A 14,884-nucleotide genomic window follows, 5' to 3' on the forward strand; every position below is an offset into this window, starting at 1 on the left:
TATTAAAAGTATATTATTATAACTATCATTTTATTGTGAAATCTCGAGGAAAAATGCATTTGACCTCGTGTCTGAGCATATTAGTGTTTCTTGTTAACTGTGTGTGCATGCGTGCTTGTGTGCGACTGAACATCTATGTTACTCACACCAGAGAGCTGAGAGCTGCCTGGCCCAGTTGATGCTGTTGCCATGCCGACATTGAGCCTATAGAGAGCCCCGGAGAGCCAAAGCCTTGCAGAGATGAGAGCTCAGCGCTGCTCAGGGAGTATTCTAACGCCAAACAACACAACAACAATCAACAACACTGTATATGAATCATACAAACACATTTTTACAGCAGTGTTGTATATTCGTTATGAGTGTAGGTGTCTTCTGTAGTGTCATCCTTTTAATTACTAAACAAATAAATATGAGAGAATTAATGGCATTTTCAGACTCACCAGAATTGTAGCCAGTGGGCATGCCTGAGTAGACCAGGCCTTGTGGTGGCAGACTGGGGGTGGTAACAGAGACCACCGGTGTGGCCAGAGACTGGGTGGACTGGGAGATGCTTATCCGTTGAGTGTTCTGTACACAGGAGCGAATTTACAAAAAGTTAATGAGACACAAATCCCATCACAGACATGCATGCACACTCTACCCCAGTGTTTTCCAACCCTGGTCCTCGGGGCACACCTTCCAGAATGTTTTAGATCTCTCCCTATATAAAACACCTGATTCAACTCTTCAATCAGGTGTTTCATATAGGGAGAGAACTAAAACATTCTGGAAGGTGTGCCCCGAGGACCAGGGTTGGGAAACACTGCTCTACCCAACCACGGCAAGTATTTGGATCAGGAAATCGTGTGGGTAATATCATTGTTAACCAATAAGGGGCGCTGTAGATTCACTAAAGAATTCATTTTCCTGTGCTTTGCAGGTTGCGTTCAGCTAGACATTTCATTTAAAACCAGCAGATTTTAGGATGCTTCCGGTATCTGACACATCTGTATATTGTCCATATAAGGTCACTGCTATTTTGTTGAATATTACACACTGGGTTGTTTTTTTACATGTGAATATATAAGCAGACCCACACAAAAATGTAAACAAGTGAACCTTTTACAAACTGTTTGAGGTTTTTTACACTAGGTCCCAAAATGTGATGCAATGAAATACTGTAAGTAAACTAACATGCAGTGCAATTACATAGTCACCTCAAATGACATGCAGTGCTCAAAAACACAACGATTTGACATGAATATTGAGTTTAGAAACAGAGTTTGACAGGAAGATTGTTTTAGCTTCTTCTTTTTAAAAACGTATTATTTATAAACACATTCAACAATTCAGACATCTTGCTCTATTTGAAGTTCTTACAAAAACGTTTATTTAAATCTATATTTATTTGTTGTTTGTCATTTATTTATTTATGCTGAAGAGCAGTGGGTCATTAAGTACTAGTTTCTCCCTGAAGTTGCAACAGATGCATTCACATTACTTGAAATTGCTTTAGCTAGTGAAAACATTCTCCCCAACTGTAGTTGGCTGCTCTCCTTGTCTAATGATATCATTCTGGACTCAACTCTATGTCAATGACATCATCGCAAGTCAAGTAATCACACTACAGGCTAAATAATGAGAAACATTACAGAGGATAATACTTTAGAAAATACCCATACTGTCACATTTCTGGACGGCGCAAATGTTTTATTTGGATTTTGTTTCTTAAAATGCTGCTTAGATTGTGTTTAATTCTGTCACCCTCATCCTTCTTCAAATTCACCCACAGCACTCTTAATACTTCACACAACACTCACAAACACACATATATGTATGAACACACTGTGGTTTCTATGAACTTCCCTTAAAGGCTCAGAACATGCAGTGTGAGTCACACACAACAGTTCCGCTCATGAGTTCAACCAGTTGGGTTTAGTTGTTCTTTAGCTCAAGCGTTGAACTTAGTGCAGCTCTGTCAGTTAATGCCATGTTGTTTTCAAACCAAACGTAACGCTCACAAAACTCACCAACTCCATCTCCTCCTCCTCCGACTGCTTCCAACAGAAAAGAGTAGATGATGGTGTCAGTACAGGCCCAGGTGGCACACCTAGGCTCAGTGGGGTCAGGCCACCGTTCTCACCAGGACGTGCCTTTAAACTAACTTATTCAAATTTAGAGAGTGAAGCGTGAAACAAACGCTGCCTCAGGTTACTTGCTATGAAACTGGAAATTCAAATTGGGGGTCCAATTCAAACGAAAAGTCAAATTCGAAGCCACTAAATGCGCAACGTTTTCATTCCTCATGGCCATGTGGTTAGTCTGACTTGTATCAATAAGGTAAATGTAATACAAAGGGAAAGTAGATGAGAGTAATTGTGTTTTTTAAAAACAATGGACAAAAAAAATCATTGAGCAGCTTGGCCTCGCAGCTTAGATGTACTTAACCCCTCACCTCACAGACTCATTCAGACATGAGCTTGTGTGTCCGATAGCCCCATCAATCATTTTGCGTTCAATGACACAATATTCTGCTTGCTTCATTTTATTTTTTCAAGAGAAGGACAGTAAACACTGGGCTAAATAAGAGGTGGGAAATATAGCAGTATGGGATTATGGTATTACTGTAAACCTACAACAGGAGTAAATAATCTCCTCAAATGCAAATCTTTCCCCCTGACACAAATGATTTATTCTATAATAGCAACTGAAAACCCTGGCAGCAAAATTGTTAGAAATAGATGCTGTTCATTTAAATACTAAAAAGTCTAGTTTTGGTTTTCAGGTCATGCTTTCTGTTTTTAAGCATTTTAATTCTCTCTCAATTCATTTCTTCGTTCAATACTTCAAAAGTTACTTTTAATGCTTTTGGCACACATCTAATCCCCAGTTGTATTTTGCTCCCTTTTAAACAACGCATCATTTCGATTTTAAGGGTCTTAAATGATCACCTCTTATCGTATTGTTTTGTTCCGATTCAGCTGACAGAGTGGAGTTGTACAGTACTGAAGATAGGAAGTTCTCTTGTCAGTGGTGCCGGGCCAGTGCTGTCTTAATACCAGCACTCAATCAATAACAGTGGGGAGACACGACAAGGGCGACAAGATATTATCTGGCTCACACTCTGGGCTTCTGATTAAGCCTTCATCCCAACTCTGTCACACTGCGATGTGATTAATTTAATACCATTATGTTCTAATGACAGCCTGTCTGCAGGCACATTAACAGGCCCTGCTTTAGTCTGGCTGTCTGACGCGGTTCATTCACATGCGCGCACACACAGAAAGGACGCTGGCTGTATACGCAAATATACACAAATGAATAATCCTCTGGGCCTCTTACTAGTGATGACTGCAGATACCACTAGCTTGGCATGTGGAATTGTTTTGATTCATGACTGTAGCGCTTCCAGATGCACGAATGCTATTCCATACACGCATGCTTGCATACGATATATTTATGCTGAGTTGAGAGAACCCCATGTAACCCACGATGCTATTTAATACTCTCTCAATAATGCTATTGAGAGAGAGGCTTCTACTGTTGAAATTATTGACCATTTCGAAATATAATAATAATATTCTTTTTCCGCTTCCCGTTTTATACTTTAGTGATTTATGAGGCTGACAGTCGGGTGTAGCCTCAGGTGCAGAACGTGGCCAGAGCTCTCTGCACCTTAATTATAATTATTTTAGAGTCTGTCTAATTTCTATATGAATAATAGAACGAATGAGGGTACCTGAGATATTTGGTTCCACTGGTATTCTTATTGTGACACTGCTTTACTTTAATTTCGTTTCATTATCAGCGATTACAGTTTTTAAGGTTTACTTATCTATATTAGTGGTTCTAATCTAGGAGCCAGATCTTACATTAGTATGACAAAATATATATTAAGTGAAGTGGATTCAGAGCAACTCAGTTCTCAACGTGATCTTAAGACGTCGAGAGTGTATGTGGAAGTGTCTAGGAAAGATTCTTTCATACTCACCAGGGGAGGCATCATGCCCTTGCTGGATGGGGGAATGACAACTCTCAAGTCTGGCTTGCGGCTTCCCATGCCCATGTTGCCCCCCGGTGGTGGTGGTGACTTCGCAGGCATGACTTTACCCAGCCCGTTCCCGCTGGGTGTACCCAGAAGCCCCGGCGAGCCCCTCGGGTTAACGAAGCCATTTCCTGCTGGGACACACATACAGGCAAAAAGCATCATGGGATTGCGCTCTAATCGACCAATCCCCAACAGCCATCGGTCGATTTGATGACATGCCATTTCCCAGCTGCAGTCGTAGCATCTCATAGCACGCAACGTTAAGTGTTCCCAACCCTCTGGGAAAGTTCTAATAAGACCCTGGTAATTATCCTGCACATTTACGAAAATAAAACATAAATTTTAAAATTGATGAGCCTTTGGTTGTGTTGGTGTACAATGGCGTCAAAGCGTCCCAGGATGAGGAAAGCAATTCAGTTTAACAAATGTAGTGTGACTTAAGCTCTTTAAAAAGTGAATGGCTAAAGTCATTACAACTGTGTGCAGCCATTCGCTGCTATCAAAAGCAATTAAACTTCCATTTTGGAGAAGAAATCTAAAAACTTTGGTGAGGTGTCGATGGCATGTCTACATCTGGTGTACTTTTTGCCATTTCGAGTTCTAAACTGAATTTATTGTTGAAACTAAAGCTACTTTTATTTTCAACTCGTTCCTGCTGAATTAAGAGCAAACAGGATCAAATCAGTATGTTAGCAAGTGCTACAATGCCCTAAAAAGGCACAGCAAAGGGCACAATGGATTGTACCAGACTGAACGTCAGTCTGCGGAACATCAACAAATACTGAAAATCAGTGTGAGGATGATGTCATCACGTGAGGAAGAACAGACTAATACATCAAGACTGCACCTGACTGACCTCGCACCCATGTACTATATATACTGTGGGTCTCTGGTTTCACGTGAATGTCAGCGCATTACAAAGATGTCTTTCTACCATCTGCTGGCTCACATTGTTAGCAAGTTCCTTCGCACAACCATCTGAAATATTCTCTAACAATCACGGGTTATTTACCCACACAATGTGTAACCTTCTAAAGACAAATACAGGAATTACAATTGGCCGGCGTTCAAACCCAAAAACACAATTACTCGAGCTCTATTTGAATGTTTTCTTTCGTCCGCATGAAGAAAAATCTCAACGCAAATAAACCACCTTAAAAAGCAAACAAGTAGCCTATAAACTCCTCTCTATGCCCATTTTATTTCCATTTGTTCGTAACCACACATACGGAGAAGTGCAATGTCATTTCCGTGTGTTTTCTCTGTAATAGCAGCTTCATTAAATGTTAGTCATGGGGCTTTTTCTGCCCCCCACCCAGCGCTCATTTCCTGTGGGGGCTTGCTGTAGGACAGCGAGAGAGAGAGAAGGCCATCATCAGACAGACAGAGAGCGGAGCCCTGCACTTACTGTGTCTCGACTTATACACGCCTCTGCTGAGAAAGGAAAACATACGCACAATGCTCAGAGGGTCTAATAATCTAGGGATATTCGCTTTTGATATTTTGCTTATATATGGACACAAATAGTGTGAGAGTACTGTAGATGGTAAACAGGAGGAGCAGGTTTGGGAAGTGATCCAAGCGAGATTCAAACGCCCGCACGTAAGCACCACCATGCAATTTGTCAGAACAAGTGCTCTGCCCACCAGGACACGTCTTCAACATTTGCAACTGTAGCCAAATCTGAATCTAGTACAGTGCATGTAAACTCACAAACAAAACAATACGTACTACTGTGCACAAAATTATACAAGTTGTGCTAAACCTCTTTACAAAGCGAACATTTAAAGGTGCTGTGTGTAATATTTAGGAGTATCTATTGACAGAAATGCAATATAATACACATAACTGTCTTCAGAGTTGTACAAAGAACTTACATAATAAAGCGTTATGTTTTTATTACCTTAGAATGAGCTATTTCTATCTACAACATACACCGCGGGTCCACTTGTATGGAATTGGCCATGTTGTTTCTACAGTAGCCCTAAACGGACAAAATGCTCTGCAGAGCGCATTCCGTAAATTCGTTATCTCCTTCGGCAAAGAAGCGAAAACGTGACGACATTTTAGTTTAGTCTGTATCAGCCTCCGTAGTGTTCTCTAAACATGTTTAACGTCATGTGGGTGAGTAAAAAAATCACACAAAGTTGATTTTTGGGTGAACTATCCCTTTAAACATTAGATTTTTTATTTGTTTAACATTTTTTTGCTTTCTAGATAACACCCAAATGTCAATCTGTGTTATTCATAAGTATAATGTCATTATTTAAATGTGTAAAATAGCAATAATAAATGAGAAGGTGTGTCCAAGCTTCTGACTGATACTGGAAAAGTTTACTTAATTAACAAGAAATACAGTATATCATCAATGCAAGCATTGGAGTGTGTGAACTTCGAAGTAGGAAGAAAATATGATCCAATAACTGAAAAAGACATATCAGCAGTACATTACTGTAATGATGTTTGAAAGGGGGGAGTATGATATCATTACACTGAAATACTCCTGAAAAAGGATGTTCTGAAACAAACTGTGTAGCTGAGGCAGAGACTTCAAAAGTTCTGGGTTTTTACCGGTGCCTCCACCCCTCTCGCTTCTAAAAGAACACGTCTTAAATCGTCTTACACTCAACAGAGTGCGCTGGGTGTCAAAAGAATATAGACGAGTGATACAATGTCGTTTAAATCTCTTACTCAGCTGTGAGTAAATCAAGATCCCTTGGGAGCATGGTTACATAACAGTCCACTTTAACAAAACAAATACTTTGTTTTCTTCCAAAGAAAAGGCTGTTTTGACAAAAAGCACCAGATGAGTCCTAACGGTTAATAAGTCATCATTACCTTAAGAGGCACAGTGTCTTCGAAAGGAAAAAGTATGCATGAATGAGGAAAGACTAATGGATTTCAGAATCAAAGCTTCGCCTCTCTAATAGATTAAGAAGAACAGAGTCCAAATTCTAATTATAGTCTTAATTAATGAGGCTGAACAGCACCTCTTTAACGGGTGCAGCCATATTGTTTTGGCTCCGGAAACCATGCGCAGGAACGATGTGAGCTGGGAAAAGAGTTCCAACTGGCAGTGCCAAGAAAATCCAATTCATATTTTACTTGGAGAGCCCTTTTGTACAAAAAATAAATATAATTTATAATGCCTCTACGAAGAATGGGAACAAGTAGACGCTATTTGGAGATCTAGATGGGGATGGTATGGACCCAAAGATGCGGTGAAGTAACTGGCACGTAAACGCTCTTCGGAGAAGCATTCTTCTGACACACAAACAAGGCTTGTAATTGCTCCTCGACAGCGTATAATTCTTCAGTATTAATGACGGAAGCTATGTGGAGAGACAACTCCAAGCCCTTTCCAACAATGCTTTGTTTTTAACTCAGAAGGTGTTCAACAGCCAAAAGCACATCTGCATCGTACTCGCAGCTGAACTTGAGCTTGCCTCAAAGATCAGCTTACCACATTGCTAATTGGTGCTCATTGAAACACAAATGATGTATTTCTGGAACAATTAAGTTTAGATCACTTCCTCTTTGTGCACGATTACGCATTATGAACCGTAAAGCTGAGAGCAGGCTCTTGTCAGGTTGAACAAGGTGTTTTTGACGGAAGCTATGTAGTGCCAACTTGTAGTGCCAATTTAATTGTAATTCACTAATTGAATGTGTGTGCATGGATCTGCTTTTCAGCCACACCTCTGTCATCCCAAGACAAAAGCACATTTCACTTCATATAAACTATATTAAAGGTCTGTTCAGTTTAGGACTAAGACCCCTTTGTGGATAAATATACAAAGAAACTATTTACATTATTACTTTCAATAATACATTTGAGTTACTGCATTTTAAGTCTGCACGTGTAGCATATTCACATGTCTGCATTCATTGTAATGATGTTTACAATGATAAGAGCCATTAAGATACATATACTATATATAGTACTTTGGTTGCTTGACCATATACTGTATATTGTAATCAAATTCTTCAGTCATCTCACTAGAGTTTTTCTACCTTTGACATTCTTCAATTTGGAAACACGAACACTTAGACCAACCTTAATGGCGCTGTTAGAACAGAAATGATTGAAAAATCTTTTGGATCAAAAGAGAATGAGACCAGCACCAAGGACTAGTTCACCTTCTGGAACTGTGGGCTCTTCAGTCATAAGTGGCTGGTGCTAGAACGCTTTTTAGGCACGCACACACAAACACACACACACACACACACACACACGCACGCACGCACACACACACACACACACGCACACACACACACACATAACCCGCTTGAAGAACCAGGACAGACGCTGCATTTAGCTGGGACAACCGACTAAAAAACTCAACTAAATCAGCATCTTCTGTATGGAGTACAGTCAGCCAGACACAGAATTGGCAATGCCTTGCTAGAGCTGTCAGTTGCCTCGTTCGGGCTTACAATGTACTGAACTTTCAACCTTTTCCGATTTCAAGGCAGCCATCCAAGCACTAAGCAAATATAAAACTCTTATAGGGGAAAGTACAAGGTGATCCGTATAGAATATTACGGTGAAACACTGTATACTGTCTTCAAGTAAAAGCAATTTGAAAAAGGAAAATTTAAGGGAAGGCCTACTGTTACAGTAAGCATAGAGTAAAATAACACTAACCACACATTTCTAAATCAATATGTGATTCACAACCACAATATTATAATTAGACTACAACTAAAACAGCAGCAAACACACAAACTTTTGCCTGATACAGACATCTGACCACACTGAGAAATAAATATTGTATCACAAATATTGTCTACTTTAAGTATAAATGCAAGTGTCTGCTTAACGCAAGTAGGATAATCTGTATAAAGACTGCTAAAAGCTGGGATTGGTTCATATTTAAAAATTCACCATGTGGGAAGAGATTTTTCCTGCGTCAATAAAAACACTGCCAATGGTTTGTTAGTCAACAATGGGATATGGCCGATTCAACAGAAACTAGGCCTTCTGTTCCCTGCATAAATCAACAAGAAAATTAAAATCGAAAACGATGACCTGAAACAAAACATTCTGCCTAAACCATAGTGCTCTACCATATCACAGAACTCTGAGTGGAAACTAAACCATTTTGTTCTACAGTCCTGATGAGTCATCATGACCTCCAGCAACTGTGCATGGTTAGGTAACACAACAAACTGCTACAAAAGAGACATGAATCGTGCTACGACAGCAGCCTGACATTTCACGAACACAAAGATTAATTTGCACCCTAGCTGGGTATGTCAACGTGGAGAAAAAGCTTTCTTTTCCTTGAAATGGAGAGTCACTGTATGTGCTTGGATTAACGCTTGGACCCTCTTCACCATTCCTTTAGCTTTACTGGTGAACCAAGCGTTCCGCTGAACTCATTCAGGCAATATGAGGTCACTCTACACAAGGGAGAGACGGCAGAGGAAGAGAGCCGTGAGTCGCATTCCTTTTCGGCTGTGCTCTGAGATGTCCCTGCTTTCCCTGTGCCTTGTGCAAAATCAAAAGTATGCAAGGAATGGCCATCTGACAGGAGCAATGAAGTGGTTCCTCTCCAAAGCGGCCACGCTGGTCCGGGCTGTTTGGAACAAACAACAGCTGCGTTATGTGATAGGAGAGCCAAAAGCCTGCGCTATGTGACCAGAGAGCCAAAGCCCCGAGACCCTTGGGCAAATGTTCCTTGCCACACCCCATAATGCCACTGCCAACTAAGCACTGTATATCCAGTACCTTAATCCCCCCGCCCCAGATACACTGCGCTAGTGTTTCATCTTATTTCAAAGCGGGAGTGTTACTAGACTGGACTAAAGGGGATATATGATAATCATGTTAGCACCAAACAGTAGCGGTCAAGTTAATCAAATCACAATTAAAACATTGCCCTGCTCCTAATATATCGCTGCTGTCCTTCTCAAACCTTGTATCTCCGTATTTCGTGATTTTTATTTTTTGCCATTTATCATTATTATAAGTCACCCTTTATGTTTGTCACTGGGTCTTGCAGATATATCACCAATAAAAGTATTAAAAGTGCTTGTCAACTATGACAAAACAGTATTTAATAATTTAAAAGTAATGTTTTTCTTTATATTCTATATTTATATACCACTGACATAGAGCTCAAATTTTCCTTGGTCTAAAAAAAAAGATATTTCTCTGAGATCTGCAAACCTTCTTCACCCTGGAATTTTGCTATTTGTGTTTGAATAATTAAGGCCTCGTTTTTTTATTCACTTTTCTACCAATCGGTAAATGCCGATTTACCAGTTCTCTAAGTTGAATGAATTGCACTTGATAAAGCAGCAACTGGCTAAAGCGACGCCCCTGTTTCGCATCTCTAAATGTTAATTCTACAGAGATATGATACTGCCCCACAGGGACTATGTTGGTGAGGACTGACTCATAAATGTCTGACAATTACTAAAAAACAGAAGTGGGTGCGTGAAGACACTGAATTCTGCTCCATGTAACTCTGCCTACAAAACTAAAGTATTTACTACCATCAATACTATAACCCGTGCTACATTATCTCACAGAAAATTCAATATTATTCTTATTGTGACTTCAATTGAGTGATTCAGTTACTTCATACTCAGTAAGCAAATGTCTGTTTGTATAACTGCAGCTGGCTAAAAGATGGTTGAATCCCACCTGTCCCTGCCTCTCAGCACCACAGAATGCTTATGACAGGTTGCCTGGTCATTGTGCCTTAGAGGGATGTCATGGTCAGAATGCTTGCATGGTTCTGCTGGGTCAGGCATTTAGCAGGCTTACGCCAGCCGTATAAGGACTGCCACAGTACCAGGAAAACAGATGCACCTGTCAATAGGGGGAAGGAAACTCAAGGGGGGGGGCAGGAGGGATGGAGGCAGGGGGCCGAGGCCTTAAAGGAAATGCTGAGTTTATTTACCTGCCTGTCTGATTCAGCTACTGAAACTGAGTTAACCGTTACGTACACTGAGAAAAATAAACGCAGACGCGGAGTCATGTGCACAAGGCTGTCGCTTTGGAATAGGTAGGCCGTCCCTCAGCCTCTGGTCTAATGAGCACAGCCTCGTCCCTAAAGACGACCCTTCGTATGCATGCATTCTCTAAGTTTTCCAGGAAAAAACAAATTAGGGCAATAGGAACCTTCACGTTCACGTGAGAGAGCAGAATCTCATGGCCCGGTTGTTCCAGCAGTCAAGCTCTTGTGCTGGGGTGCTTTGTAATGTTGAAAAAGTAGCCCTGCTTCACCGGTGACATAGACAGAGCAGCCCGCTAGAGAATGGAAGCAACCCTTGTATTTGTAACTGTCAGGGAGAAACAGTTGGACACATGACCTTGCGTGAGTCCTTCATGACTTGACAGTGTGTGTACACACAAGCAGCAGGGCAGAGCCGCTGCAGCTGCCGCCATTTTCCATCATCACATGACTGTTTACACCTGCTCAATCAAACGGCTCCTTTCGCCCTCGAACTGGCAAAGCTGGACTGACAGAATCCTACTTACACAACTTAATGCTCTTCAATCTAGGTAGGCAATGCAGCTCGGAGGCCTGTGACACAACCTCTGAGGTTTTCTTTGAATGATAATCATTCTATGCTAATTTTTTTGAGATGCCATAGAAAACCCTTGATAATATCCTTCTGATGCCCTCATAAAGGGCAGAGTCACTTCAACATCCATCACTAGCTCATAACGGTTTGGCCTAGATTTCCAAATATCAAGAGAGTAGGGGGGCGGTGGTGGTGTGCTCTACTGTAATATGCCAGTTATTCTCCGAGTACAGGCGAAACGACACGACTATATAATCACAGCAAATATTATGATATCCACTACTACAAATCAAACCATCAATGATTTAATCATAAAACCAGCACCTAAAATACAGATCCACAAACTACGCATCTATTGACTGAGGAGCTCAGCGAGGCTGGTGCAGTCACCCCTCAGGACTTACCCGCAGGGCTGGAGCTGACGCCGTTTGGCACTGCTAGCTCTGGGGTACCCAGCATGACACCTAATGAGATGCACAAAATGAGATGATTAACCATCTGCATCCTACATCTCTGTGTGCGAGTACGTGTGTGTGTGTGGACTTGGTTTTTATATATTAGTGGGGACCTAAACCTGAATGCACACCAACTCATGGGGACTCGTGTCACCGTGGGGACCAAAATTGAGGTCCCCATGGGCACAAAAGCTTATAAATTGTACAGAACAATATTTTTAAAAAAATCTAAAAATGCAAAAAGTTTTCTACGATCTTTAGGTTTAGGGGTTGGGTTAGGGATAGGGGATAAAATATACAGTTTGTACAGTATAAAAAACATTACGACTATGGACTGTCCCCACGGAGATAATAAACCAGACATGTGTGTGTGACAGACCAGCCCTCACACAAAGCACTCTGATCCTTGTAGTGTATCAAACAAATTTCAATTTCCCAGCTATTTTAGAATGACAACTGATAACCTACTAATGCAAGCTTCTCTATTACTATTGCTTATACTTGGGGATCTAAAAAAAACTTAACCCTAAGTGCTACATTGAATAAATCAAATGTTTGTAGGCATTGCAAAAACTGAAATCTTAATCAAAAGATCGAGATAAAGAATTTGAAAAAATAAAGCTTCTTTTTTTGTCATTAAAGATTAACAGTCTTAAAAAACACATTACACGCTAGATATACATCTGAATTTAGGTCAAATTGTTCCTTAATGTACTTATGTACGTAAATATTTGTTAACTCATTTTGAGCTACATGAGAAACAAGCCACAGCTGTGCATATGCAACCAGATTTTTGTGCTAATTTTAAGATAAAGAGCACCCATTAAATCTCATTTCAATTAAAAAAAAACATATTGTCAGATGGCTGCCTAGATATGTTTTCTAATTTCAAGAAATCTTACAAAGTGTGTGTAATATTACTGCACCTGTAGATAATTTTATTCATTTCTCAAATCATGTATTTATTTCTTATATTTTTCTTATATTTATATGTATCTGTAGTGGGAATTTACAGACATACAGCAAATTATGTCAAATCATGTGGGTTGTGGAGAAGAGGTGTGTTATTACTTTTCCAAGAAATCAGAATGAATTTTCACCTTGGTGAAAAAATACCATGGATTTATAATGATAGAGAAGAATCCGACAGATTAGCACAGTAGGAACTGACCAGAATGGCTTAGCAACCATAAAGCAATGCTCTCGCAACAATCCACAATACCTTAGCAACGGAGAGGCAATTTTTGAACGGGCAAGCTCCACTTTTTATTAGAAAAATAAATCAAGACTGTTTTCCATCAGCTAGCATTTTCTACATTGCACTGTCTACATTGGTTATACCAAATGTTTTACATTTGTTTTTCTCCAAGGCAGTCAAGGGCAAGTGATCTCAACGCACTGACATCGAAGTATAAAAAAGTATACAATTAAATCTGAATCAAAAAAGTCAGTTATACAAGAAATGCTAAAGCTGATCTTGCCATCGCGATTTCAAGCAATATTTGTGCTGTCGAGAACAAACTCCAGAGAGCGTGTGCTGGCCTGTGGAGGGCGAGTGTTTAAGTATTGTTGAGGTCAGTAATGGGTGTTGTTGGAACATCAAACACTTTTTTGCAGCGATGCACTGTAGCAGTCTTTTTGCACTCTACTACGATCATGCCTCCCTCCTACATAGCAACAGAGATAAAAGGATGACTAATGTGTCCAGTACAGACAAACATGCATTTTACACTCGAGTTATAACTTAAAGACACACATGAGGGCCAAACTCAAATCCCCTATTTATGGATTTTTAGGTTTAAGGTTACGAGGTTGTTCATTTAAATTCAAAAACAAATATGAAGACTGAATTATTTGTATCTTTTGTTGTCATGGGAAATCTTTATGAAGTACATCCAAATGCAGTCTTTTGTTTTCGATCTGTCAGTCTGTCTCTCACACTTCACACCAGGGCTGGTGTGGCCCAGCCACAGAACCCACTGCTGTCAGACCAGCTTAAAGAGCAGATCAGACGGTATTAAAGCCTGCTGTCGTCATGGAGACCACTTCCAGGAGACTACTAATTGATCTCACTTCCGTTTCTCTCATGCCAGGGCTGAGAAGGTGTGAAACACAAAGCATGTCAAGCAACGTATAGATGTCTGTGCACAGCAGCTGGGAAAAAAACATGATCGTTTCATTACTACTTCCTCTAACAGATCTCGCTATCAGAAACGGGGAAAAACAACATCTGTATTGAATTTTGAAAGCAAAGAAATAATACAAAAAACACACTCTTGACATATAAGCTGTTAAAAAAAAATCCAAGACGTGACGGTACTGAAACTGCCCTACTTTGCATGGTAGAAATTCAAGTATGTGGAGGGAACAGCACCAACCTGCGCTGCCTGTACTGGGGGGCCTCTGCGGGGGCCCGGCAGACACTACGTTTCTGTGCAGGGAACCCTGAGGTGGAGACAGCATGGCACCATCACTCAGAGACGCAGCGGCGGCTGACAGGCTCTGACTGCCTAAAGAGGCCCCGGGGTTGTAGGACATGGCGTTGGGGTTTGTCACAGGCACAGCCACATGCATGGAGAAGTTCTGCTGGGGCAGGGCTGTAGGCTGAAACAGATGCACACACATACATGGCTTCATGTGAAAGAGCTTCGAGAATTTCTTAATCCAAATATCCCAGTATCTAAATTGCCATTCACACAGATTCAGATCTCTACAAGAACAGCTAACAAGAAACGACACGGCGGCAGGATGCACTTGGTTCTTTGCAGCGTTTGTATTCGTTCAGCTAGAATGATTGCACGTGTCTTCAGGCTTCTAACAGGAGTGAAAGATGACCCCTGAGTTTTGGTGCTTTTATCAT

General features: G+C 40.7%; 1 protein-coding gene across 12 annotated transcripts in view; it reads right to left on the bottom strand.

The window, feature by feature from the left end:
- The window catches only part of mef2aa (myocyte enhancer factor 2aa), an 83,265-nt gene that overhangs the window by 4,255 nt on the left and 64,126 nt on the right, over positions 1-14,884 (bottom strand). For 4 of the 12 annotated variants that reach the window (XM_057347448.1, XM_057347449.1, XM_057347443.1 and 1 more), the window contains 5 exons: positions 14,403-14,628; positions 3,971-4,158; positions 2,010-2,036; positions 441-567; positions 147-270 (listed from right to left, as the gene is read on the bottom strand). In XM_057347448.1, the coding sequence (XP_057203431.1) occupies positions 147-270; positions 441-567; positions 2,010-2,036; positions 3,971-4,158; positions 14,403-14,628 (692 nt within the window). The remainder of the gene's footprint in view (positions 1-146; positions 271-440; positions 568-2,009; positions 2,037-3,970; positions 4,159-14,402; positions 14,629-14,884) is intronic. The other 8 variants (XM_057347452.1, XM_057347453.1, XM_057347450.1 and 5 more) reach the window with 5 other exon arrangements.

This window comes from Triplophysa rosa, linkage group LG12 (assembly GCF_024868665.1).
Source record: "Triplophysa rosa linkage group LG12, Trosa_1v2, whole genome shotgun sequence".
NCBI lineage: Eukaryota > Metazoa > Chordata > Actinopteri > Cypriniformes > Nemacheilidae > Triplophysa > Triplophysa rosa.